Source organism: Myripristis murdjan, chromosome 21, assembly GCF_902150065.1.
Source record: "Myripristis murdjan chromosome 21, fMyrMur1.1, whole genome shotgun sequence".
In the NCBI taxonomy this organism is placed as follows: Eukaryota; Metazoa; Chordata; class Actinopteri; order Holocentriformes; family Holocentridae; genus Myripristis; species Myripristis murdjan.
The window spans coordinates 32,178,799-32,203,751 of NC_044000.1; the positions used below are offsets into that span (position 1 = coordinate 32,178,799).

At 45.4% G+C, this 24,953-nt stretch overlaps 1 protein-coding gene across 5 annotated transcripts in view; it reads right to left on the reverse strand.

The window, feature by feature from the left end:
• kansl1l (KAT8 regulatory NSL complex subunit 1-like) overlaps positions 1–24,953 on the reverse strand; it is a 44,083-nt gene that overhangs the window by 11,717 nt on the left and 7,413 nt on the right. For 3 of the 5 annotated variants that reach the window (XM_030081704.1, XM_030081709.1, XM_030081708.1), the window contains exons 3-9: positions 21,929–22,106; positions 19,827–19,985; positions 16,143–16,252; positions 11,531–11,699; positions 9,239–9,395; positions 8,178–8,315; positions 1,757–1,903 (exon numbers count right to left, since the gene is read on the reverse strand). In XM_030081704.1, coding sequence (XP_029937564.1) covers positions 1,757–1,903; positions 8,178–8,315; positions 9,239–9,395; positions 11,531–11,699; positions 16,143–16,252; positions 19,827–19,985; positions 21,929–22,106 — 1,058 coding nt within the window. The remainder of the gene's footprint in view (positions 1–1,756; positions 1,904–8,177; positions 8,316–9,238; positions 9,396–11,530; positions 11,700–16,142; positions 16,253–19,826; positions 19,986–21,928; positions 22,107–24,953) is intronic. The other 2 variants (XM_030081706.1, XM_030081705.1) reach the window with 2 other exon arrangements.

Here is a 24,953-nt window from a genome sequence, read left to right on the forward strand (position 1 = left end):
ACACTGTGATGAGGGATAGCAGGGGACCAGCGGGACGGACCTTTTAGTAATAAAATTGTCAGTGTTGATAAATCTTTAAAATGAAAACTAAGTGGAGGGAAGGGGGGGCGGTCAGAGGAGTAGCAGGGCTGTGTAAAACATGCTTTCTGCAGGGGCAGCTCATGAGCTTTTTGGATTTTTCGTCAGCATTCAATACCATTAGAGTCGATCTTTTGTTGTTAAAAATGGTCCAGCAGGAAGTCAATCCCTATCTGATTCACTGGTATGCTTCCTTTCTCACTAACAGAGTCCAGATTGTAAAGGTAAATAAAGCTCTGTCATCTGCCATCACCACCAATGTTGGGGCCCCCCAAGGTTGCGTGAGCTCAGCTTTACTTTTTACTCTCTATACTGACGATTGTCGCTCAAACACACCAAATCAATATATCATAAAATACTCTGATGATACGGCCTTAATATCTCTTTTAAGCAGCACAGGCAACCCTGGGCTGCACCAACAAGGTGTGAAACAACTGGTTGAGTGGTGCGATAATAATGCTCTTGAAATGAATACAAAGAAGACAGAGGAAGTGATTTTTGGTCCCCTATCTGACTCTCATGGAGCCCATCTGGTTATCCATAATGAGGAGACAAAGCAGGTACTCTCATATAAATATTTGGGTGTAGTTTTTGACAATTTGCTCTCTTGGAAAGACCATATTGAATCTGTCATCAAAAAGACAAAACAAAAAGTCTATTTTCTGCGCCGCCTCAGGTCTGTTGGAGCGAGCAAACGCATTCTCCTTTTATTTTTTACTTCCGTTATTATGAGCGTTTTACAGTATTGCAATACAACATGGTACAAGTGTTTGTCTGCTAAGTTAAAATCAAAACCGTTCCATCACATTAAAATTTGCTCTAAGATTGTGGGTCAGCCACTTGTGGAACTTTATGAGTCAGCCTACCACAATAACATGTTGAGGCTGGCTAACAGCATTGTTTCGAACCCCAACCACGTCCTGACCAGAGAATATAAATTATTACCATCAAACCGAAGACACAGAGTTCCACAGTTTCTTTTGTGCATCAGTCAATCCTAAAACTGAACACAGAGCTTAATCCTCGATCTGAGGCACGGTGAAGGGTTATTGTTCTTCAGTCACTATGTGTTTTTTTTTTTTTTGTATAATGCTGTTTGTAAAATGTCATGTTAAATGTGTGTCATGTTAAATGTTTGTAAATGGAGCTACCAAGGTGCAAGACAAATTTCAGACTCGTGTCTGACAATAAAAGTAAAGTAGTAGTAGTAGTAAGTCTGAGGCAGAGGAGAACTGTAGCAGATGTTACTGCGTGTAAGGCTGTATGTTCAGCTGCTGGGGTTTTAGACACAACAACAATCAACAATTCAGTTTTTCCAGCCAATCTGCTGGGCACACATGGATCTTTAGGTCTCTTTATCTTTTATTTGCTGCAATAAAAATGACTGAATTGAGATGAACAAATTAAAAACTTCTTATTAGATAAAACAGATGTTGGAAAACTTTTTATTTGGGGACACAATTTGCAGTTTAAAAAAAAAAGTAATAAATCCCAATACATCGCAAAAAATATTATCATAATACTCAATATTGCAAAATATTTAAAATCACAATACTATGGTATCCTGACATAAGTATCAAGATAATTTTGTAATGTGATTCCCACCCTCAGTAATAAGTGAGATAATCTCCCTAAAAGTGTGTGTATTCCTCCTTCCCAGCAGCTCTTTCACACACACCTTCAGCCGCGCTGTGGCGATGTCGTCTCTTCCTCTTCCTCTGATTGGCTCTTCTGTGTGGCATCTGAGCAGAGCCCGCCCACTCAATGGGCGACACACCCCGGACTCCCTCCCTGCGATGCCTTGCATGATGCTTGTAGCTGTGACCTAGACACACACACACACACACACACACACACACACACACACACACACACACACACACACACACACAGTCAGTACACCACAGGAATTTTCCCTTGCGTTCACCGCCCTCCAATCCCCAGGGGATTACGTGGTTTGGTTAAACTGTACAATAGCTGATGAAAGCTAATCCTTAACTACGGGTTCTGTTAGGCAGAAGACTGCTCCTCACATCCTGATCCCTCTTTTTTCCCTGCCTTAAGCCTGTGCCAGGTAAACAGGAGGGCACACACATGTCACGATCCGGTTATTCTTCATTTTCACAGTCAGAGAGGCCCGGCTGAGCTTACGCACCGCGCCTGAGGCTTTATCAGAGTCAGGGTATCTGCAGGGTCAGAAAACCAAAATGAAGACCATGTCTGTAATGCTACCTGGAATTAAAGACTTCAATCTTTAATGGACTGACATCAAGTCTACTCAAAAACAGCCTGATTTACTGCTAATGAAAGGCCTGAAACACTGAGAGAGGAATCAAAGACGACGAGCCACAGGAAATGAAATGTTTTTAGGCCACGATGTGCAGCATGTCTGGCATACTGTGCTAACCCTGTTCTGTGCTCATCTCAGAAAGGACATGCAGGTCAAACTTCCTGTGACGAATCTGACATGGAAACAATGTAAAACACTGGAAGAGTCTCACTACTGATCACATCTTCTGATGCAGGAACACCATTTATGTCTTTGTCACTTCATTTAGATCCCAACCAGTTTGCCCATGCTCGGCCTCCCCTGCCTCCCCTGCCTCCCCTGCCTCCCCTGCCTCCCCTGCCTCCTCTGCCTCCTCTGACTCCTCTGCCTCCTCTGCCTCCTCTGCCTCCCCTGCCTCCTCTGACTGCTCTGCCTGCTCTGCCTCCTCTCCCTCCTCTGCCTCCCCTGCCTCCTCTGCCTCCTCTGACTCCTCTGCCTCCTCTGCCTCCCCTGCCTCCTCTGCCTCCTCTCCCTCCTCTGCCTCCCCTGCCTCCCCTGCCTCCCCTGCCTCCTCTGCCTCCTCTGACTCCTCTGACTCCTCTGCCTCCTCTGCCTCCCCTGCCTCCTCTGCCTCCTCTCCCTCCTCTGCCTGCTCTGCCTCCTCTGCCTCCCCTGCCTCCCCTGCCTCCCCTGCCTCCTCTGCCTCCTCTGACTCCTCTGCCTCCTCTGCCTCCTCTGCCTCCCCTGCCTCCTCTGACTGCTCTGCCTGCTCTGCCTCCTCTCCCTCCTCTGCCTCCCCTGCCTCCCCTGCCTCCTCTGCCTCCTCTGACTCCTCTGCCTCCTCTGCCTCCCCTGCCTCCTCTGCCTCCTCTCCCTCCTCTGCCTCCCCTGCCTCCCCTGCCTCCCCTGCCTCCTCTGCCTCCTCTGACTCCTCTGACTCCTCTGCCTCCTCTGCCTCCCCTGCCTCCTCTGCCTCCTCTCCCTCCTCTGACTCCTCTGCCTCCTCTGCCTCCTCTGCCTCCCCTGCCTCCCCTGCCTCCTCTGACTCCTCTGCCTCCTCTGACTCCTCTGCCTCCTCTGCCTCCTCTCCCTCCTCTGCCTCCTCTGCCTCCTCTGCCTGCTCTGCCTCCTCTGCCTCCTCTGCCTCCTCTGACTTACTGAAATGATTTGCTGGGTCTGAAAAGGTTATGACAGACAAGGGAGGCAGACGCAGCGACTGAGGAAGCAATAGACAAAGTGTAGAGGCTGTCAGAGTGAAGCTGCTGACCTTTCTGCTCTCTCTCTCTCTCTGTGTGTGTGTGTGTGTGTGTGTGTGTGTGTGTGTGTGTGTGTGTGTGTGTGTGCCGGTTTTAGCTCCAGTCATCAATCATTGGCTCAGGTGGACTGTGGTCATTCAAGCTGACAGGAAATCAACAGAGCGGCGGGTGACGTCTCCAATATGTTCCAAGCTTTCCTATTATGGCCCAGCGCCTCCTCTGTCCTCCCCCCCTCCTCCCCCTCTCCTCCCCCCCTCCTCCCCCTCTCCTCCAACTCCTTCTCCGTCTCCTAACCAGTGGCCACACAGAGCTGACAGTCTTTTTTCCAAATAAAGTCTCCAGCAGGGGATTTACCTTCCTTCTGGCTGAAGGTGGCCAATCAGTGACATCACCTGTGGACCTGAACGCCTGCAGACGTGCAGCTCTGCCTGCCACACAGCCTGACAGCCCTGATCTACAGGACTTAGGTTTTAATTCATTTCAAACAGACTGAATGTCTCGCAGCTCTACAACAGCCTCACATTTGTTTTTTTTATGTTTCGCAGCCTTGGCACGCATGATCCTTTAGTCATTCTGTCCAGTCACTTTTAAGTTGGCCACAACATCACAACACCAAGCTGGTCAGAAGTTCAGTCTGACGGGGCACACTACCATGTACCAGGGCTCAGGCCTGATCTCAGGGACCGGGGTTTGAACCCAACCTCAGGTCCTTTGCTGCACGTCATCCTCTCTCTCTCTCCTGCCTTTCCTGTCTCTCTCCACTGTGACTGTCAAATAAAGCAGAAATGCCAAAAAAAAAAAAAAAAAAAATCTTTAAAAAAAAAAAAAGCAGTTCAGTTGGATGGTGCACGATCAACAAGGCACTTTCCTGTAGTCTGCATCATCGTCCATCATACATGAAGGAAGCTGTGAAGTGGATTAAAGGCGTTGTTGTGTGTGACTGCTGTTATCTTGGATAACAAGCTGGGTTTTGGGAGAACGTGGATGTGGTTTGTACAGAGGGGGGAAAATGGCGCTTGTTCCTCCTTCAAAAACTTTGCCACTTTTGTGTAAACATAACACTGATGTCCGTTTTCCACTGATGTCCTAAATTGAATCTGTTGTGACATCCAGCTTCATCTGCTGGGAATATTGCTGAAGCAGAGTGTGTGTGGTCCTGCCCCTAAAAAACATGCAAGAAAAGGGGAATCGACACACCCTCCATATCTGTAACTCTTTCTCAAAAGGAGTGAGAAATTCTGGAGGGGTGAGATAACTCCTGTTGTTTCTTTCTGTGGTTGGACCGGTTGGACCGTCGCCCCCTGAAAAACACTGGCGCTGGTTTTCATCATTTTATCAAGATCATCTCATCATCCTCTCATGCCAAACCGACGTGTGGCGCCTCGACGGACTCAGGAGAGTTTCCTGTTCAACCATTATGTCATTTAAGCCCCTCCCCTTTCCCTCATTGGCTGTATGAGTACTGCAGTTTGTACTGAACGAAAACAATTATTTGATGGGCGATGGATGTGTGTTTTTACTCTCCTACTAACAAAGCAGTGTGAGGCTGTGAGCAGAGGTCCCCGTGCACAGCCAGTATTCACAGTCAGTGAAGAGACAAGTTGACCTCCACACATTGAAATACCTTCACTGTAACCTAAGGATGAACATCGCGCTTCACCTGGTGCTTCCTCAGGTTTGCTCAACAAAACAGAACACTCACAGCTGTGATAAATACAAATATTCAAAAGTTATTCTGTTCTCAAGGCTCAAACATTCTCTGTTACATATTCCTAAAGCCAACAGAACAAACAGATAAAGAAGAAGCTACACGACCATTGGCTCTCTCAGAACGTGTGTAGACATTATAGTTGTGGAAATACACAGGACACTAAGATATTTACTCACCCCGATGCAGGACAGAAATGTAATATAAATGAATGTATTAGCTGTCTCTCTCCATGTCATTCACCTCTTGAAATGTGCATGTGGCTTCATGCATGTTGATGTAACTGAGTATCGTCTCAAACAGCTGCTGAGCACGAGGCGGACATTAGAAACGTTAACGTGGATTATTCCACTGCGAGGATCCACAAAGAGAAAAATGACGGTCTGCTGCTTCTGCTGCTAGTTTGTTGGCTCTGAAGGAGGGTAACCCAGGGCAACGGGGGGCAGTTTGATTAACCAGCTCTTAAGAAGTGAGGCATTTTGAATTTATGAGCTGAACACAGCTGAGTGTTATTAAGGTCTTAATGAAACACAGGATCTGACTGCTTTTCTGTTGAAATTATGGGAAAAGGTGTCATTCTTGTAACTCTGTGTAATCAATCATGCTGTTTTTTTGAAAAATGTAATGTGAAATACTCACATTTGTTTGTGATTCACCTTTGAAAAAAATGTTCAGACACTTTGAAAAAATAAAAAGTGTGATGGTCGGTCATGTGACCCAGGTGTATCTATCACACCTGTGAGTATTCAAGTTTGAAGTTAATTCACTGCGGCGGTTCATTTTTAGCTTCAGTGTGTTAGACAGGGTTTGGCTCCATGCAGCCACAGCTGATGTGCTCCAGCTCCCTGCTACCGGTGTGAATGTGTAACTTTCTGGGAAAAGAAAAAAGAGCTTATGAAAAAAAAAAATACTCCCTTCATTTCACCTTCCCTCCGTTTCTTCCCCCGCAAAATCAACTGATGATCCGTTGTTCTGCATCATTAACCTGCTCTGTGGATGATGGTGGTAAACCTTGTGAGCGAGAGCCAATCAAAACGCTGCAGTCGGAGCTCAGAGAGAGAACTGGGTATACAGGTGGATTAATGATTGACTAACACACTTCACCACACACACACTTACACACACACACAGTCACCTTGGTGAGAGCCCAGATGATTTTATTTCTATCTACAGCTCGGCGGGAGGCCTCGTACAGACCCAGTGGGACATCTGACATGACAGGAACTAATTATGACGCTCCGCAGGGATACAACAAGTAGACACAGCAGTGGACTCTGAAGCAGCCTTTTTATTCATCCCTGCATTGATACTGTTTCTTTTCACTGAGCGCAAGCAGATAATAATAAGACTGGGTTTTCAGCCAGGGAGAGGAGAAAGAGCTCCATATAGCATTAGGCCTGTTCACATCAGCATGTTGGGGCCCCACAACTGAAATGACTAACTGCATGTATGAACGAGCAACAGCACCTTTCTGTATTTTCAGGGCTGTCATGAAGTATGCACTCATGAGATATTTATTCTGAGCGCAGCCCTTTAGGTTTTTGTAAAGGTGATCTCAGGCACACCGGGCCACTGAAAAGCCACCGAAGCCTTGAGGGAGTGTGATGCAGTCCCACGAGTCCCAGGAGGGTTGACTTCACCAATGAAGAGCTAAAATTAGGAGCAACAACTGTGTTTATCATAAATGTTAACAGGGCCTTAGTGAGATGCACTTTACCCCCCAATGTATTTCACTGACCTTATATATTACATACACTGGAGGAGCCAGGTTTTGTTTCTGTAAAAGAGCTACAAGGCATCACAGTGTGAGGTTAAATGACATAATCTCAGCTCGTCCATCATCAGCAGACGCAGACACAGGCGGGCCACAGGGACACGGAGAGGAAACCGCTTTTCAACCACTTGCAGGCGAGATACATGAAAAAATACATTTTTTTGCTTTAGTTGTGATATTTAACCAAGTTTACATTGTTTTGATCCTTTGAATCCACATAGCGCAGGTCTGACGCATGCAGTGAACAGCATGGAAGCCATGACCAACGCTGCCTTTTGAAAGCTTTAACAAGCACAAGCCCGTTTCCCAAAATGCTCTCATGGCTAAGACGAGAATTAAACTGGACACTAGAACTCAGCCCAGGAAACTTCTGAAGCTTTTACGCCGCTGCCCAAAACCCCTGACCGCTCCTCCCTGCACACTGCTCAGTGCTTTTTAACAAGCCCAGAAACATGCAGGCAAAAAAATACATATTTTTGTGGCAACATTATCCCGCATACTGAACACGTTTATCTTTATTTGTGAGTGCAGAGAGGCCTCACCACTGCTGTGACCAGTCGATCCACAGGGACTGGTCAACTTTTCAAATAACCAAGCCCCTGTTGTTCTACCCCGTCTCTTAGGGGATAACGCCCTCCACACATGCACACACGTGTTGTCTCTTGTATGAATTGTCTTGTTCAATCAGTTTGGAATGAAATCCATGCAAAAACAACCGGATTTTACACTGTTACTGCTTCCTCCTTTGCTCTCACAGATATCAAGTCGCACACAGACTGTAGACGTTCATACGTTTCATGTTTGGCTGTCTTTGTATTCCTGGTTGCTGGACTTTGTATCAATGACACAAGTCAGCGAGGATAAATCCCAAACCAAAATAAAAAACATATATGGACAAATTTCAGTCCCTAAATTGAGTCCCAAGCACTTATGATAAAATTAAGGAAAAATAAAATGACTGAGTGATGGGACGCTCACAGATGCCTTGCTCTGTACCAGAGGCAGAGAGACGGTGAGACGTTGCCTTGAAACACAGTGTGGATAAAGCAGAGCAGGAAGTGGACCGTGGCGTTTGGTGCAGGAGGATCTTACTGTTGTGCAGGGGTGTGGAGCTGTGTGTCGGTCTGCTGCCGGGCCCTGAGCTGGACGGCTGGGCGTTCACCACCAAAGGCCTTTGGGCCCACTCCTCTCTGGCCAGGGCGCTCTGCAGGTGGTAGGACAGAGGAGTGTCTGGGACGAGCAGACACGCAAACGTTACATGAGAGCAAATCACACAAAACTCACACCCCTCCGCTGCGAACCCATGTGGTCAAACTATCACCGGGTTTAGACAGTCACATGTTTTGTGATCCATGACGAAGCTGCTCTCTGAATGCCAGATGGCTCACAGTCTACAAACAGGGAGGCAGGAGGTGAATGTAGAACTGGGCCGGCCACACACTCGAGGCTTAATGCAGTCAACACCAGGACTTTCTTTTCATCAAAACTTTAATTAGCCTCCCTCATGTCTGTCAAACTACACCAGAGGCTTTACAGCCTTTCTACACGAGCTGTTTCACCCAAATATCACAAGAACTTTAGTCATATTTTTTAAATGTAAAAAATAAAAAGAAATAAAGTGATTTTTTTTTTTCAGGACAATAAATATCACATTTCAAATTAAAAGCCTGTCCACGACTTCTGCATTTCAAAAGGTTAAACTGTGGAGAATTGAGACCGAACCATTAATCTGATCTAATCTGAGCTGATTATGAATCCAAGGTAACTTTTCATTCAACAGCTGAATTCCTATCACATAATTCCTTTACTGGAAAAATGTTTTGACCCCAAATAAAAACTTTTTTATCGCCATACTGAGGAAAGTGTTCAAAATTTGCTGTTTCCATTTGTATAATAAAAATACCTCCCAGTAGTTGGCGAGGAGCTCTGCTTGACATCACACCTGACATTACCATTTGGTGCAATGACATGAACATGATCATTTGATTATTTAATGTGCTTTTGCATGCATGAGTGATATCATCATATATCGATATTGAGTGTCATGATATTGATTTTAACCATATCGCCCAGCCCTACCTCTGCATGTCTAGAAGACCTGATGCTGACTAAGCTCAGTAATCTTTATAGTGGAAGTAAGGCTGCTTTCCTACCACAGGACAGAGACAACACAGGGTGGGGTCTATAGCAGAGGGTGCTGGAGGTCAGGGGGCTGCCGGAGCTGCAGGCGGGGTCAGAGCACAGGGGGTCGCAGGAGGAGCAGGACGACGAGAAGGACGAGGACAGGGTGGAGGACGAGCTCTCCAAGTCCTGCGGGAGAGACGCAGACAAAGCCTACATGACACAGCATGTGACGGTGAGCACGGTGAACAGGAGCACAGCCGCGGGCCGCGGGCTCCGCTCGCCTCGCTCGCTCTTTGTGTATTGTTGGGATGTGAGTCACAATGCCTTGGAGAAGCTGCTCTCAGCCTCAACACACTGATTGAAGTCATTAAGCTGCTAAAAGCTTTCTTTGTTGTCTGCTTACATCACAGTGGAGCTGGCACTCTGCCCTTTCTTATTATAGCAGCAACAACTGCCCCGGCTCCATGGTGACTGGAATAGCAGCACTCAGCTGGACTGACATTGAAGCTAAAAAGGCGCTGATATCGATTTTAAGGCAACAAAAGGTGTCCGAGGGTATGAACACGTTACATAATCTTGCCCTCTTACAGGAAGGACTCCTTTGGTTTATGTGCCAGAGCTGATCGCAAACTAGTTGAAATAGTTTCTGGCAGATGTAGCACTGATTTGAACATCGGATTTGTGACTAATTTAATTTAAAACTTCCTGGTAAGGGCGGCGTTCTCTACCTACCAGCAAGCTGTTACACTGAGAGCCAAAGGCTGTTGCTGCACATAAAGCAGCATGTGGAACCATAAGGAATATTAAAAAGAACGGCCTTTTAGCTCTCAGTGGAAAATTACAATGTGCTTGTCAAGCAAAAAAGGTGTTTATATTTTGTCAAAGTTTTCAATTCCTCATTCTGCAAACTAAAACATAATGTTTTTATGTCATTGCTATAAAAAGCATATTTGCCCTGCAATCCTCCCTGGCTAAATAAAGGTTCGAGCTTCCAAATGATTACATGCATTAGTCCACTTGAAGCTAATCCAGGAGATATTATAGTTTAATTAAAACCAGGTGTCCGGCTTTACACACTAATTCCCATTTAATTTGGTGAACTATTTTAGTAGCACAGCATTCCACCACTGGAAAAGCTTGTAGGCAGCGTTTTGTAAATGTAGTGGGACTGACAGGAGACAGAAGACAGAAGCCACAGCGGAGCCACAGCAGACAGCATGTGACCAGTTTAAACTGTTTAACATGTTTTCTCTGCCTGGTCATGCAGCTTGTGTTTGCAGATGTAATGTCTATGTGCTGTGGCATCAGCTGCACTGTATTGTTCTACATTTATTCCTGCTGTATTTTTAAGTGTGTATTACTGTGTGTTGCTTGATGTGTCGATGTTTCGTCATCCTCAATAAACTGAACTGATAAAAGTCTGCATGAGAGAATTTTACATGGAGAATATAGACACAGATCTATTAGATGAATGAATGAATGAATGAATACTGACATCTTACACACGACATGTTTTCTTTGATCATGTAATAACTCATGAGAATTCATCAGATTAAAGCCAGCTCTGCAACATGACAGCATGGTGACATAAAGCAGCATCATGTGGGATTCCTCATGAGAATTTGAAACTAAATAATCTAATCTAACTAGATTAGATTAGATCTTACACAGGACATTATATTAGACTGGATTACATCAGTTCAGATTCAGTTAGACTGGATTAGATTAGATTAGATCACCTTAAACTGTGTATATGTACATGTTGATATAGAGCAGCATCATATGGGATTCCTTATGAAAATCTGACTAGATTTGATCAGATTACATTAAAATAGATCACTTTAGATCAATTTAATTAGATTAGATTATTTTAGATCAGATTAGATTAGATTAGACTTCACATATGACATAAGACAAATTCAGATCAGATTAGATCAGATTAGACTTTACATATGACATTAGATGAATTAGGCCATATTATATTTTAGATTAGACCAGATTAAACTTTACATGCACCTTTGGGTAAATTGGCTTGTCACAGCAGCAAAGACAAGATTAAAATGTGACTGAGGAGTATTGAGTCACGGCACCGTCCAAACACAATGAAAAAGATACGGCAGCTGAAGAAATGAAGGCAGCATCTTAACTGACAGATTTACAGGTCGAAGGCGGCAAATATGCAGAGCAAGCTGTTCACACTTTCAGTTGCACAGATTCATGTTACATAAATCAAGACGTGTGCAGAGAGTTCCTGTGTGTGTGTGTGTGTGTGTGAGCCGTCAGACGGACAGCTGGGGCGTGAGGACGGGACGGAGGCCTACCTGCTGGCCGCCGGAGCCGTGGCTGTGGAAGGAGAAGAGGCGGGGCTTGTGGTAGGTGAGCAGAGGTCGGGTCCGGGCGCACACACACGACGCATCGGCCTGGAGGAGCTGCTGGCTCCTGCGGCCTCCCAGCCTTCTCCTCTTGCCGAGCCCGTCCTCTGACTGGCCGCTGCAGGGACGAGAGCGGACGAGGAGGAGGAGAAGTCAGAGATCTGACTGAGACGACAATTACAGGCAGTGACAGACGGACTGCCTCAAGATGACAGCATCTTACATCAGCCGTCCTCCAACTCTCTGACTGACAACCCCCCAAAACCTACTTTCATGTTCCATTTTGTGGCCAATTCCCCTAATTACTGTCAGAGGTATTGAGGCTGCAAAGAAACATTATTTCACACAACAAAAAAAATCCCATTCTGAACCATTTTACTTGTCCCTAAGGGTCCAATTCTCTTTCTGCAGAACCACTGGGTCAGCTAGCTTGAGCAACACCTCAGAGCAGCTAGAAGTGCAGCGTCTCGCTTAAAGGTTACACCTTTTTCTAGGAGAACACCATGCAAGTGAGCAAAACAAGGGGCAGCAAGGCAAATAAACAGCAGCCAGTAGTTTTTCTGAAGATGCCCAGTCACCGTGAGCACCAGAGAGTCGAGCGAGCGGTGCTGCTTTGGGTTAAAAAGTCTGTCTCTTTGCCTCTGTTTCACCGCCTCTGGTGCACCACGCCTCCAAAGTGCTGCTCTTGGTTGGAAACCGCACAGAGCCTCCATGTTGCTCCTGCTTGGGAAAGTAGAAAGGCTTATCTTGAAAGTAGAGGAGTTTCTCTATGTCCTCTTGTTTTTAGCACAAGTTACAAGAACCTCAAGAAAAGAAGCAAAGGTGGAGATGGCAAATATTTCCCCACCACAGACAGGTGCTCTGTCATTTTGTCATGAACGCGATGGGAAAAGTACACTCTCCCTCCCAACATGACTGATTCCTGTTTCTGTGACTTTGTGACATCAAACCCGACACGACACTTCCTAAGGCAATGTCATCAGGCAATCACTCACTTGCTTCTGATGTGAGCGAGGTGGTAGGAGTCTCTCTCTCTTTCTCTCTTTCCCCCCCCAGACTTCATAACCCATTTTATGACTCCAAATCAAATTTGTTTTGCACCCCCTTGAAGCCAAAACCCACTGTCAAGGAAGTTTATCATCTCCATCAGGCGGCACAATCTCAGTCATGCACAAAATGTCCAGTTTGTCACATTGCCTTCAGTCCTAGAAGTACCATCCTGGAAATGCGGCCCTGAAACTCATGAGACACATGCTACTCGTGGTTTTCGCCCAAGTCTAAGAAGGGGAGATAATGTTGGAATTTTCCTTTTCAAATTGCTATTTTACATCACTGGCCTTTTGGCATTGTTCCTGTTCAGATTTGCAAGCCGAGGTAAGACAACACACCAGGCAGAGCTCTCCATTCTCCTGCATGCACTCTCCTAGTTAGCCATTCTACAGCAGAGAAAGTCAGAAAGTCAGCAGAGATCTTATTGATTCAGAGGCTGTGGGCGTTTGTTGTTCTGTGGGAAGAGTCAAGGCCAAATGTCATTTTATGTATGTTTCTGTAGGAAATGCATCAATATAGTTGTTTTTTTGTGAGTGGGAGACCAGAAAAATCTAGTATTACCAATTCATCAGGTTCATGTTAAGACAACCCTGAACTGCACTGTTTGAATCTGAACTGCATTCAGAGGCCATCTGATACAGTTCATCTGCAGGTCTGACATGTCCAAGGGCACATGGCTGTCTGCTGTTACAGTGCAATCATTTGGAAAAAGAGCAAAACAGGTTTTCACAGCAGTTCACGTTCCCCAAATGACAGAAAGACATGAAAGGAGCAGCAGATCCTACACAGTGGTAGTCACCATGTGAGGAGCAGGAGGAGTCAGACAGAGAGAGTTAAAAGGGCAACAGGAAGGAAAGACTTGAACTGCTGACTTTGATCCAAATCAGGCCGGACGCTGGGGACGGGGCTGTTCCTCTGGGTTACATCAGAAACAGCCCAGGCCTGAAAGAGACTGCCTTGTTTCCACTCAAGGGTCACTTCAGGGCTAACCTCTGTCTGTATATGTTTCTCCACTTTTTCTGACACAACTGTCTGCAATTCGTTTTGTATTTTATCTCGAGCACAGCTGAACTGAGCTGTCAGACTGTTTCAGCTGTTTCAGCAGATACTCTGCACTGGAAAAGGGTTTGGCCTACATAAAGGCCTGTGAGCTCCATGACAGCCGGCTTGGTGCCGGTTCAAGTTTTCTACATGTTCTGTCTGTAAGATGAACAATATCACAGTTTAAAGAAGGACAGATCCAGAGGATCATTTGGACCATACAGCCTGTCAACTGCAGCCTGTTTCCATCTGCAAATGTCAGCGCCTTGAGCTTCAGCAGGGATCAAACTGTCAACAAAATATTTTTCATTGCTATTCACAGCTGACTGAGGAAATCATCCATTAATGCATCATATCTAGACTGACCTGCAAAATGCATCATTGGTGTCTTTTTGTGATAAAAAGGTAAATTACAGCAGCTTTCTGTTCTGGCTGTGATGAACACTGTAATAATGTCACAGATCATACTGATTACTGATTAATAATCACAGCTAATCATTAATCACAATGCCTGCCACAAACCACACAGTTCTGACGCAGACCTGAGTTCAGCTGGAACCTAGCCAAGGAGCGTTAGTCAGAATTCACAGCTGTAATAACTCTGTCTAAATGCACTATAATATTTGAGATAGTCCATTTTTCATGCTAGTGAGACAGCGCCCTCTGCTGACTAGCCACAGGTATACAGTACCTGTATGAGTGTACGCGTTTCTCCAGCATTTTATTACAGCGTGTAGTTCTGTTTTACAGTGAAGCGCCCTCTAGTGGCCCTGTAAATAACAACACTGTGGAGCAGCATTAAGGGAGTCACCACGTCCACATACGGAGGTCGGTGGGTTGAGGACGAGTCAGTCAACACGTCTTCCACTCAGCCGACCGAGTTCAAATCCAAACTACAGCAGTGTTCAGTTTTAAAAAGCTAACATTAGCTAGCTAACAGCAGCAAATGTCCCATAATATTAGCTACCTAATGTTAACCAACATTTCGTTAGCCTAACCCTGACCTTTTCCTAAACTTAACCATTATAATGAACATTTTGCTAACCTTAACCATTATGACCAACAGTTCCCTAACCTTAACCATTATGATAAACAGTTCCCTAACCTTAACCATTATGATAAACAGTTCCCTAACCTTAACATTATGACCAACAGTTCCCTAACCTTAACATTATGACCAACAGTTCCCTAACCTTAACCATTATGATAAATAGTTCCCTAACCTTAACATTATGATAAACAGTTCCCTAACCTTAACATTATGACCAACAGTTCCCTAACCTTAACATTATGACCAACAGTTCCCTAACCTTAACCATTATGATAAATAGTTCCCTAACCTTAACATTATGATAAACAGTTCCCTAACCTTAACATTATGACCAACAGTTCCCTAACCTTAACCATTATGACCAACAGTTCCCTAACCTTAACCATTATGATAAATAGTTCCCTAACCTTAACATTATGATAAACAGTTCCCTAACCTTAACATTATGACCAACAGTTCCCTAACCTTAACCATTATGATAAATAGTTCCCTAACCTTAACATTATGATAAACAGTTCCCTAACCTTAACCATTATGACCAACAGTTCCCTAAAATTAACCATTATGATAAATAGTTCCCTAACCTTAACATTATGATAAACAGTTCCCTAACCTTAACATTATGACCAACAGTTCCCTAACCTTAACATTATGACCAACAGTTCCCTAACCTTAACCATTACGATAAACAGTTTCCTAACCTTAACATTATGATAAACAGTTCCCTAACCTTAACATTATGACCAACAGTTCCCTAACCTTAACATTATGACCAACAGTTCCCTAACCTTAACCATTACGATAAACAGTTTCCTAACCTTAACCATTATGATAAACAGTTCCCTAACCTTAACATTATGACCAACAGTTCCCTAACCTTAATCAAGTATTTTAGTGGCTAGTGAGCTATCTTGTTATCAAGCGCTCACCAGGACGCTCAGGAAACGGTCCTTTGGGTCGTATTAGAGGATTGGAACAAAGATCCTATGTAGCTGTGTGGGTTGGAGGAAGTGTGTGTAAGTGAATGGAAGGTAATGAGTCTAAAATGAAAACAACAAACCAACATGTAGGATTTGACAACCTGCTGCTGAGCCTGAGCGCTGCCACTATCCACAGATCTGCTCATGTCGCCTCAGCTAATTTCAGCTAATGTCTCTGTGGTGAATCACGGTGACCTTCCAGAGGCGGTGTGACCCGAGCGCCTCGACATCTTGTTACATATAAACAGTAATCTGTGTTCAGCATGTTCCCCTTTGGCCTGTTATGTCACCACGGCAGCTCAAAGGTGTGAAAAGGTGGATTAGTGTTCCCTAGGCGCCACAATACACAACTCCCAGGGAGCCGTGGAGTGCAGCAGCTATTACAGAGAGTGTGTGTGTGTATGTGTGTGTGTGTGTGTGTGTGTGTGTGTGTGTGTACCTGCTGGAGGCTCTCTTGCTGACGGCCGTGCAGGCCTGGGGCTGCTTGGAGAGCGGCGACAGGCTGAGCGGAGGCATCAGGCTGTTGACGATCTGGCTGAGCTGCGCACTCTGCAGGGAACACAGCCGACTCAGGAGCCACCACAATAATACCAATAATACCACAATAATACCAATAATACCACAATAATACCAATAATACCACAATAATACCAATGTGGCGACCATGTTCATCAATTATTAATGTACAAATGATCAAAGCTGGGCAATTAAACAGGAGAAATTTTCAAAATGGTTATCATAAGCTGAGCATCAAAGACTGCAATGTGCAAAGCTGGAATCGATCATTACAACTGCACTACAAAAAAACAAAAAAATGATCAAAAAAAAGGGTTAAAATTGCAGGTGCTGCCGGAATAGATTTGTGAAGGGGGTCATTTGGGACGGCCCGGGTTCCAGAAGTAAAAATCCTTGTCATTGTCCTAAATGCATTGGGGGGGGGGGGGGGGGGGGGCAATGCAGATGATGTTTGTGTCCCAATCCACTTCACAACTCAACAGAGAAGAGCGTAACATCCCCCAAAAGTGTCACCCCAATTTGTCCAAATGAAATTGTTTTTGCCTGCCAGGGAATCCTTTTACCTACCCAAAGTGAGAGGACGCCGGGCTCACCAGCGTTACGCCTCTCCCTTTGGTTTCCTTTGGTGGAAAAGAAAAGGCTTTCGACCAGTGATTACAGTCCCGGTCTTCAGAGCTTCAAATTTTCATTCTAAGCAGTGGGACGGCTAATCAGAGACTGATTTACAACTGGGAAGCCAGGTGAATGTAATTACCTGCAATTAATTAGCTGGTAGGACCGAAAACCACCGGGTTTCTGGATGACTGAAAACAGCTGCAGTTTTTTTTTTTTTTTTAGTGTTTCCGATGAGGACCACCCAGCTGTGATGTTTTTAGAGGGCAAACGTTTTTATGACTAAAATTCACTGTTTCATGGTGTATTTCTGTGTAATAACCATCATTTTTTATTTGTCAGCCTAAGAAAAAGTAGAGGGACTGTTTTTCTGCTCATTAAGGCTTTGCACGTCTCGATCTAAATGGACTGATTGTTTTCAAAAGGGACAATCACGCCTCATCTGCTCCTCTGGATTAGCCGTGGATGTAAAAACAACATGCAGGTGCACGGCCCTGTAAAAAGCAACAGGATTCATGCCCGGCTAGGCCTTCCGCTGCAGACTCGCACTTAAGAGAAGAAGAGGAGGGATAGAGTTAGCTCAAGTGCAGCGTCCTCATCAGCTCTGAAGTGTTCCTCAGCCGACCAGCCAGAAGATCTGCCCGCTTCCTCATCAGCTGATTGGAGGATGCTCAGTGAGCGACGGCCTGACTGTCTCTGGCTCGTTTTGTGATACTCAAAGAGAGGCGGTGCATTTCGTTAGCAGATTAGGTCGCATAGGCGGGGGGGGGCGACGCGTGCCTGCCACAGCCAAACCACTGAAAACAAGCCACATCCACTCAAAAGTGCCTCCTATGTGACTAATTAGCTTCTTGAATCCACAAATCACAGCAGAGAACGGGTCAGTCTCTGTGTTCTCGGTGGCCTTGGAGAACGGCAGGGCGGCATCTGAGAACATGTAGGTAAAGGTAGGTTCTCCTGAAAAAATACATGACTTACATAGCAGTTTAAGATGACTTGTGTTAAGTGCTGAGCATTTATATAAATGTATAAGGGAAATGGATAGATGTTCGATGAATACTCATAATTACAGTAGGTAGGTGAGAAACTCTGTGTCAGAAATGTGGAGTTTACACATCAGCTTCATGACAAAGTGCCCATGTCTGCACAAAAATACAAAGAAGAAGATCACAGAGAAATCACTTTGTCTTTCACACACTGTGCTCGACATGACCGCCGAATACCATGTTTCTTTCTTAATATCCATTAACACAACACAAATGCAATATTACGACCAAACCCAGTAGCATGGTTCAGGGCATACACCTTCAAAAGGCATTTTTTGTCACCTTGATCCTGTTGCACGCTAAATTTGGCCCCTGTTTGGGAGCATAATGGCAAATAAATGCTCAATCTACAACACTAAGATCTGTTTTATTATCACTCCCTAGCCCCTTCGCTGCTTTGAGCACACTGATTTGTGCATTTAGTTTTGTGTGTGTGGGGTCCGCATTTTCTTCTACTGCCGGCTGCACGATGCCAGGATTTTCTGCTGCTTCAGGCTGCACGCTTGGTTGTTCTCTGATTAAAAAAAAAAAAAAAAAAACTCCATTCCTCTAACCCGAAGCTCGGTGGAAAGAGCCCGTGCCATGAATCAGCTCCGTGGCCCGAGGGGACAGGAGCTGCATTCACACACGTTACATCTCCGAGAAAACAAGTGAGCAGGGGGAAATATGATCCCATGTATCATTTTATAGGCTTCGAGTGCATTTCTGCCCCGAACCGTTCGTCTCTGACCCCGTTTCACATCACGTTTTAACATGGAGGTGCCAGGAATTTGTCTCTGTAAATGGTGCGGCTTGTGCAACGGTGTATTCAGGCCATTGTAGAGGAACAGAAAATTTCCGAGATTAAAGTTGTAATTTTACTCAGATATATTCTGAGATTAAAGTGGTAAATTTACAAGAAAAAATTCACAAATATATGAAAATACCGAGATTATAAGTCACAAATTTGCGAGAAAAAACTCTCTGAGAAATTTTTTTTCTGAGACTAAAGTCGCAAATTTATAAGAAAAAAAAAATCAAAAATTCTGAGATCATAAAGGCACAAATGTACAAGAAAAAAACTTAAAACATAGTTTTTCTTTTACTGTTTTTTCCTCTTTTTTTTGGTCAAGGTGAAGCGATGTGGTTCCTTGATCAGTTTTTTCTCATAAATTTGTGTTCTTTTTTGTAAATTTACCACTTTAATCTCAGAGAATATCTGAGTTTTTTTCCTTGGAATATTAACCCTCCCTGTGTAATTTCCCCCCTACAATGGCCCTAATACACCATCACAGGCTTGGAGTTTCCACAGAATAAACTTTTTTCCTCTGTAAGAATGAAGACAGGAGATCTGGGGACTAAACACCACAGCTCCCATTCTCTCTGCTTCTCATCACTACAGCTCCAAGCACTTGGACCTGCCCTGCTCTTGCTCTCTGCTCCTGCTCCCTGCTCCCTGCTCCTGTTCTCTGCTCCCTACTCCTGCTCCCTGCTCTCTGCTCCCTGCTCCTGCTCCCTGCTCCTGCTCCCTGCTCCCTGCTCCCTACTCCCTAGTCCTGCTCCCTGCTCCTGCTCCCTGCTCCCTGCTCCTGCTCCCTGCTCCTGCTTCCTGCTCCTGCTCCCTGCTCCTGCTCCCTGCTCCTGCTCCCTAGTCCTGCTCCCTGCTCCCTGCTCTCTGCTCCTGCTCCCTGCTCTCTGCTCTCTGCTCCCTGCTCTCTGCTGGGAGCAGAGGAGCCAGGAGGAGGGAGCAGGGCTCCCTGCTCCTGCTCCCTGCTCCCTGCTCCCTGCTCCTGCTCCCTGCTCCTGCTTCCTGCTCTCTGCTCCTGCTCCCTGCTCCCTGCTCTCTGCTCCCTGCTCTCTGCTCCCTGCTCTCTGCTCCTGCTCCCTGCTCCCTGCTCCTTGCTCCTGCTCCCTGCTCCCTGCTCCTGCTCCCTGCTCCTGCTCCTTGCTCCCTGCTCCTTGCCTCCTACCTGTCTCTCGATGTTGCGGAGGAGGCGCATGGGGCTGCTGGGCTCTGCGTCGCCGTCTGACGCCCCGACAGAGAAGGACAGGCCCGCCGTCTCCCTCAGCAGGGTCTGCTGGATCTGTCTGTCTGTCAGGGGCTGGCACTGAGCCAGCACCACCCCACCCTGACACACACACACACACACACACACACACACACAAAAAACACACTGGGTTCAATTTACTGAAAGCCCATCGTCCGTCAGCGCTGTGTCCCGGAGCTTCTTTATCATTACGCTGCTTTAAGGAAAAGACATCATTTGATCAGTCTGGTTTCTAGTCCTGGTGTCTAAATGCTGTTTCAGAGGCTGTTGTGCTATAACAAAATTACATTTCTGGGGAAAAACACTGAATACTTAATTTCGTTTGGCATGAAAAATGGGTCCAATTTAAAGCAACAATCCATAAACAAACATTTATTTTGTCACAGTGACTGCATCAGTGCTGCATCAGGCTGCCCGCTTCATTAAAGCTGTACACAGGCTGTTGTAAACACTTAGCAGTGGGCGGCTGTTTCCTGGGAAAATCCTCCAGTACAAAGGTGGTTTTCAGAAACTTCAAGTCCATCAACAGAGAATCCAAGTAAAAAGAAGCAGATCAATCAGCCAAGGAGGAGGTAAACAGGCTGAGAAGAAAAGGGGCTGTCTCTGACCCAGAAGCAGGCTGAACACTGGCCTGGTCTTTCCAAGAGGACAAACACAGCGAGATGAGAAGGAGCCGAGGAGCGATGAAGATGCTGCTCTCTCTCAACTGCAAAACTTCACTTTTGTTTATCGGCCCCAGTCGACACTGTGTAGCTTTATGATTATCTTGGGCCGCGGCCTAAACCGAGCTGCTTGTTAGATCTGTTGCTAAGCACTAACAGAGCTGGTGTTATATTACTGGTAGCAGTTGCTGTATTTCTCAAAATAATGTTATTACTGGTTGAGTATTTGCTTGCAGCTACTGGCTGTAACTGATATGCAGTAACAACATAACCAGGCAGTGATCACATCTTTTACAGTGTAGATGTCACTGTCCCTGTGGACACGGTCACTTAATGACAGCGGCACAAATATTTGATTTGATATGATGCCAGCTTGGATGACGTTTCTCTAAAAATAGCTGTAAACTCTGGCACCCAGATTATATTTGGGAATACATTTTTAAATATGATTTTATTTTTCTTTTCTGGGTCTCCGTTTGCTTTTGAAAACTTGAAAAACGGTCATTTGTAGGCCTGCAATGAAAAATATCAAATTACACTGCAAGACATATTTTACAGAATGGAAATTCAGATTTAAGATTTCATTGTGAGATTGTGGCTGTTTCTTTTTGTTCTCCTGTGGTGGAGCTGTGATACCCCTGACTGAGGTCACATGATGCGGTGAAGGCGATGTGGGCGTGTCCTGTGGATGTGCTGGTCCAATCACTGTGATGAAGGTGGTGAGACCTACAGCATCTGGGAATAAATGATCTGGAGCAAGAGAACAGTGTGCTGGGGTGATTTATTTAGATCTAACATTTATCTAGATTATTATCTATAGTATTATTATAATTATTAGCTCTAGAGCTCGAATCATTATGTTGTCTTGCGTTTTTGTATGTCTTTTGTCTATAAACTGTAATGTATGTGCTTAATGTTCAGTCTGTAAAATAAAAAGAAAATTTTTAAATTCAAAAAAATATATCTATCTAAGCTACTTAAACCAAACTGAATTTACTCCTAGCACCTATGATAAAATACCAGGCAATCTCACATTGTGAATACTTAGGAATTATTAAAGCACATAATTAATTTTTCAAATTATGAACTATGATTTATTTTCTGTTGCTTTTCTAATCAATTAACTGGCTGTTTTTCGCCCCGGGGTTTTTTTATTTGGCACAGTTTAGCTCCATGACCTTTATGCTGCAGGCCGGGCTGCTTCACTGCAGCAGAGATCTAAACAGCTAATTAGAGCAGATATATCTTCACATCCCCCAGAGCGTTTAGGAACCCCCCTCGCCTGGTAAATGGCCTCTCTGGTGTGACATCAGCTGACTCCCTCCCGCTGAGCTGGATGGATGCCGGATGTGTTGTCCTTACCTTGGAGGCTCGGATGTGCCGGTGCAGCTTCCCCAGCTGCTGGATCCTTCCCTCCAGCTCGGCCACACGCAGCAGCAGCCAGCTCCACCTGCTGCCCAGCTCCGCCCGCTCCTGCAGCCACCGCAGCTCGCTGCCAACGCCACCGCCACCGCCACCGCTGCTGCTGCTGCTGCTGCTGCTGGGGGCGAGAGGCGACACACAGACAGGTGAGGAAAATAGGACCATACACATATCACCTAATTCAATAAGATCAAAATACTTTTTCTGCTATGGGGGCCAACATCATCACACAGGAATCAAATGTGGCTCCTTGAATCCACAAGAGGCTCAGCTTTCCAGTCAAAGCAACTGATGCAGCTCCAAGACTGTCCAGGTGTCTCATTATGGTCTAAATGTTACTTCAGAGACTTTTTCTCTACTGACCTTCAACAATAACCACAAAACGAGGAGGAATGATTTATGTAAAGTTCATATTTGTGAATCATTATTTTTCTTATATTTTGATCAACAGAATGAGCAGTTTGAGTCTAAAGTGTTTAACACATATAGATCCTGTCTGGCCCTCAAACTGCTGCTTCACAGCTCGAGAGGCAGCAGATAGGAACCGTGTTGAACCGCGACGAGAGAGACAGACCAAACATTTCTGTGATTCAGACATTCCTCTTTTACTAAACAGCTAAAGTGACCTTGAAAGCATCGCCTCACATCCCCACACAAACAACAAACAGAGAACACGCAGCTCTCCGTCGGTGGATCCAACCTGTTTTTTCACACTGATGCCGCTTGTGAAAATCTGCTGGAGTTTAACTGGGAGACATCCGGACGGCGAGAGGCCTGAATCCTGCTCGACCACAAAGAGCCCAGCGAGGCCGCAGGATAAATCACTGCTGATCTGTGTGGGGTGCGTCTATATGTTTCCATGGCGCTGCTCTGTTGAGTTAGCATTCAGTCCTGTGTGTGTGTGTGTGTGTGTGTGTGTGTGTGTGCTTGGCTGCAGCAGGGCCATAGTTACCATGGCAGTGCTCTTGGACCTTGGCTAGGCTGTGGAGGGAGTCCCCCCACTTCAAACACTCTGCTTCCAAAGAGGGAAAGGTTAGCTGGCTGAAGCAACAGTCAGCACAACACACACACACACACACACACACACACACACACACACAAAGAGAGAGAGAGTCGAACAAAGCAGCTTTACATTTGCTGTTATGAGGCTGTTTGTTCAAACAGAAACAGGCCTGCGCGTGTGATCGGCTGCCAAAGCCTCGGTGTGTTTGCCCGCTCCGGGTTCGTTAGTGGTCAGGATGAAGGAGAACTCTGCAAACGTAAAGACAGACCTGTAATTGGCTAATCACTGACCTGTCGCCGAGCTCCACTGAACCCTGAACTAAACGCAGCTCTCTCCCTCTTCCATGTGCAAGGGGCAGAGCTGGCCGCAGGACAGCGCAAACTATCCGGCTAATCAGAAAATTCCAGGAATATTTCCTGAGCAGCGGAGCAGCAGGAGAGGAGAGGAGAGAGAAGAGGAGACCAAGAACGCTTTCAGGGCCTTAAACTAGTATCTAACCACCCGCCAAACGCAGGTAGAGGTCAGTGTCGCGTTAATGGAACCAATTTACCAGACACTTTGTCATGTAGACGTCAAGCCCCTTAAAAATCCCTGAAATACAGAGTTTACAGTCACAGCAGACTTCTGAACGCAAGGATTTGTCTCTGCATTCATTCTTGTCTTTGCTACTCTGACCGGGCACCGACAGCAGCAAGCAGAATGGAAAATTCCCATTCAAATCAACATAGCAGGATGATCCTTTTGATTAGAATCAAAGACGTGTGGCCATTCTTCCATATAAACTGACCTGCAGCAGGTCACGTTCTCTCTGAGGTGAGGTTTTACACAAACCACCAAACAAGCAGTGGAGTGGTACGAAGCACGGGGAGGTCAAAGTAAAGTGAGCATGACTTAAAAGAGCATTTTCATTTTGTTAATTAGGGGTGAAAATGCTTACGCTGTGTTCACTGAGCTAACCAAGGTATTTTTGCATAGAAGTTGCATCTCCTGTTGCAGCTCGGCTGTCTGACACATATGAAAACAGCGCAGGCACAATATTTTTATTTTCAGAGCATATCCCTAACCCGACATTAATTTTCACTCCAAATTTTTTATTGCTGGCAAGTGACATGATATAAGCAGGATGATCCACACCGAGGTGAGCATTAAAAAGTTTGAACACAAGGCACGCTGTGGATTATCCCTTACATAACCACCTCTGGTAGCCACACATTCAATAAAGAAATATAAAATGTAATTACTATTGTGTGTTCACTTAATTGCACTGGGAATTGCATTTTGCCTTCAAATGAAGATTTAAAAAAGCTTTACAATGCTCGTGTTGCATTAGAAGTGTCAGTCTGTATATAGAGAGACAGTGTCTGGTAAAACGTTCCAGCATCTCATGACAGTTTTTCACATTTTGTCATCATCTGAAAGGTTCAGACCTTGAGCTTTCCATCTGCTGGAACTGCACAGTGGTAATTTTCCACCAACACACACACACACAGGCACACTTCATTCCTCGCACATTTCTTTGTGTTTACAGGAGAACAGGTGGAGCCCAGATAGCGTCTGCTTGTAGCTGCTGGCTCCTTCCACAGCGAGATCCGGTCCTTGTGTGTGCACTCGGCCAAATCCTCCGTCAAAGGCCGGCTCCGACCAGCAGCTCTCTGCCTACGGACTCAGCTGTGGCTCTCAGGGTCATTAGGTTTCCAGGGTGTGCCCTGCAGTTTAACTTTCCAAAAGTCAGCCTGTCCTTCCACAAACACTCCCGGAGATTTCAAATTGGGAACATGTGGGGAAGTTAACAAGAGAGGGAGTTGTGCAGGACTGCTGCCGGCGCAGAAAAACCAGCAGCGTGGATCCACTGTGTTTTCAAATGAAGGTCAAGCGGCTCGAGTGGTCATGTCACATGTTTTAGTGCTACAAGTTCACACTTTATTTTTTAGGCTGTCCTCGAGCCCGGGGCTTAGAGGATAA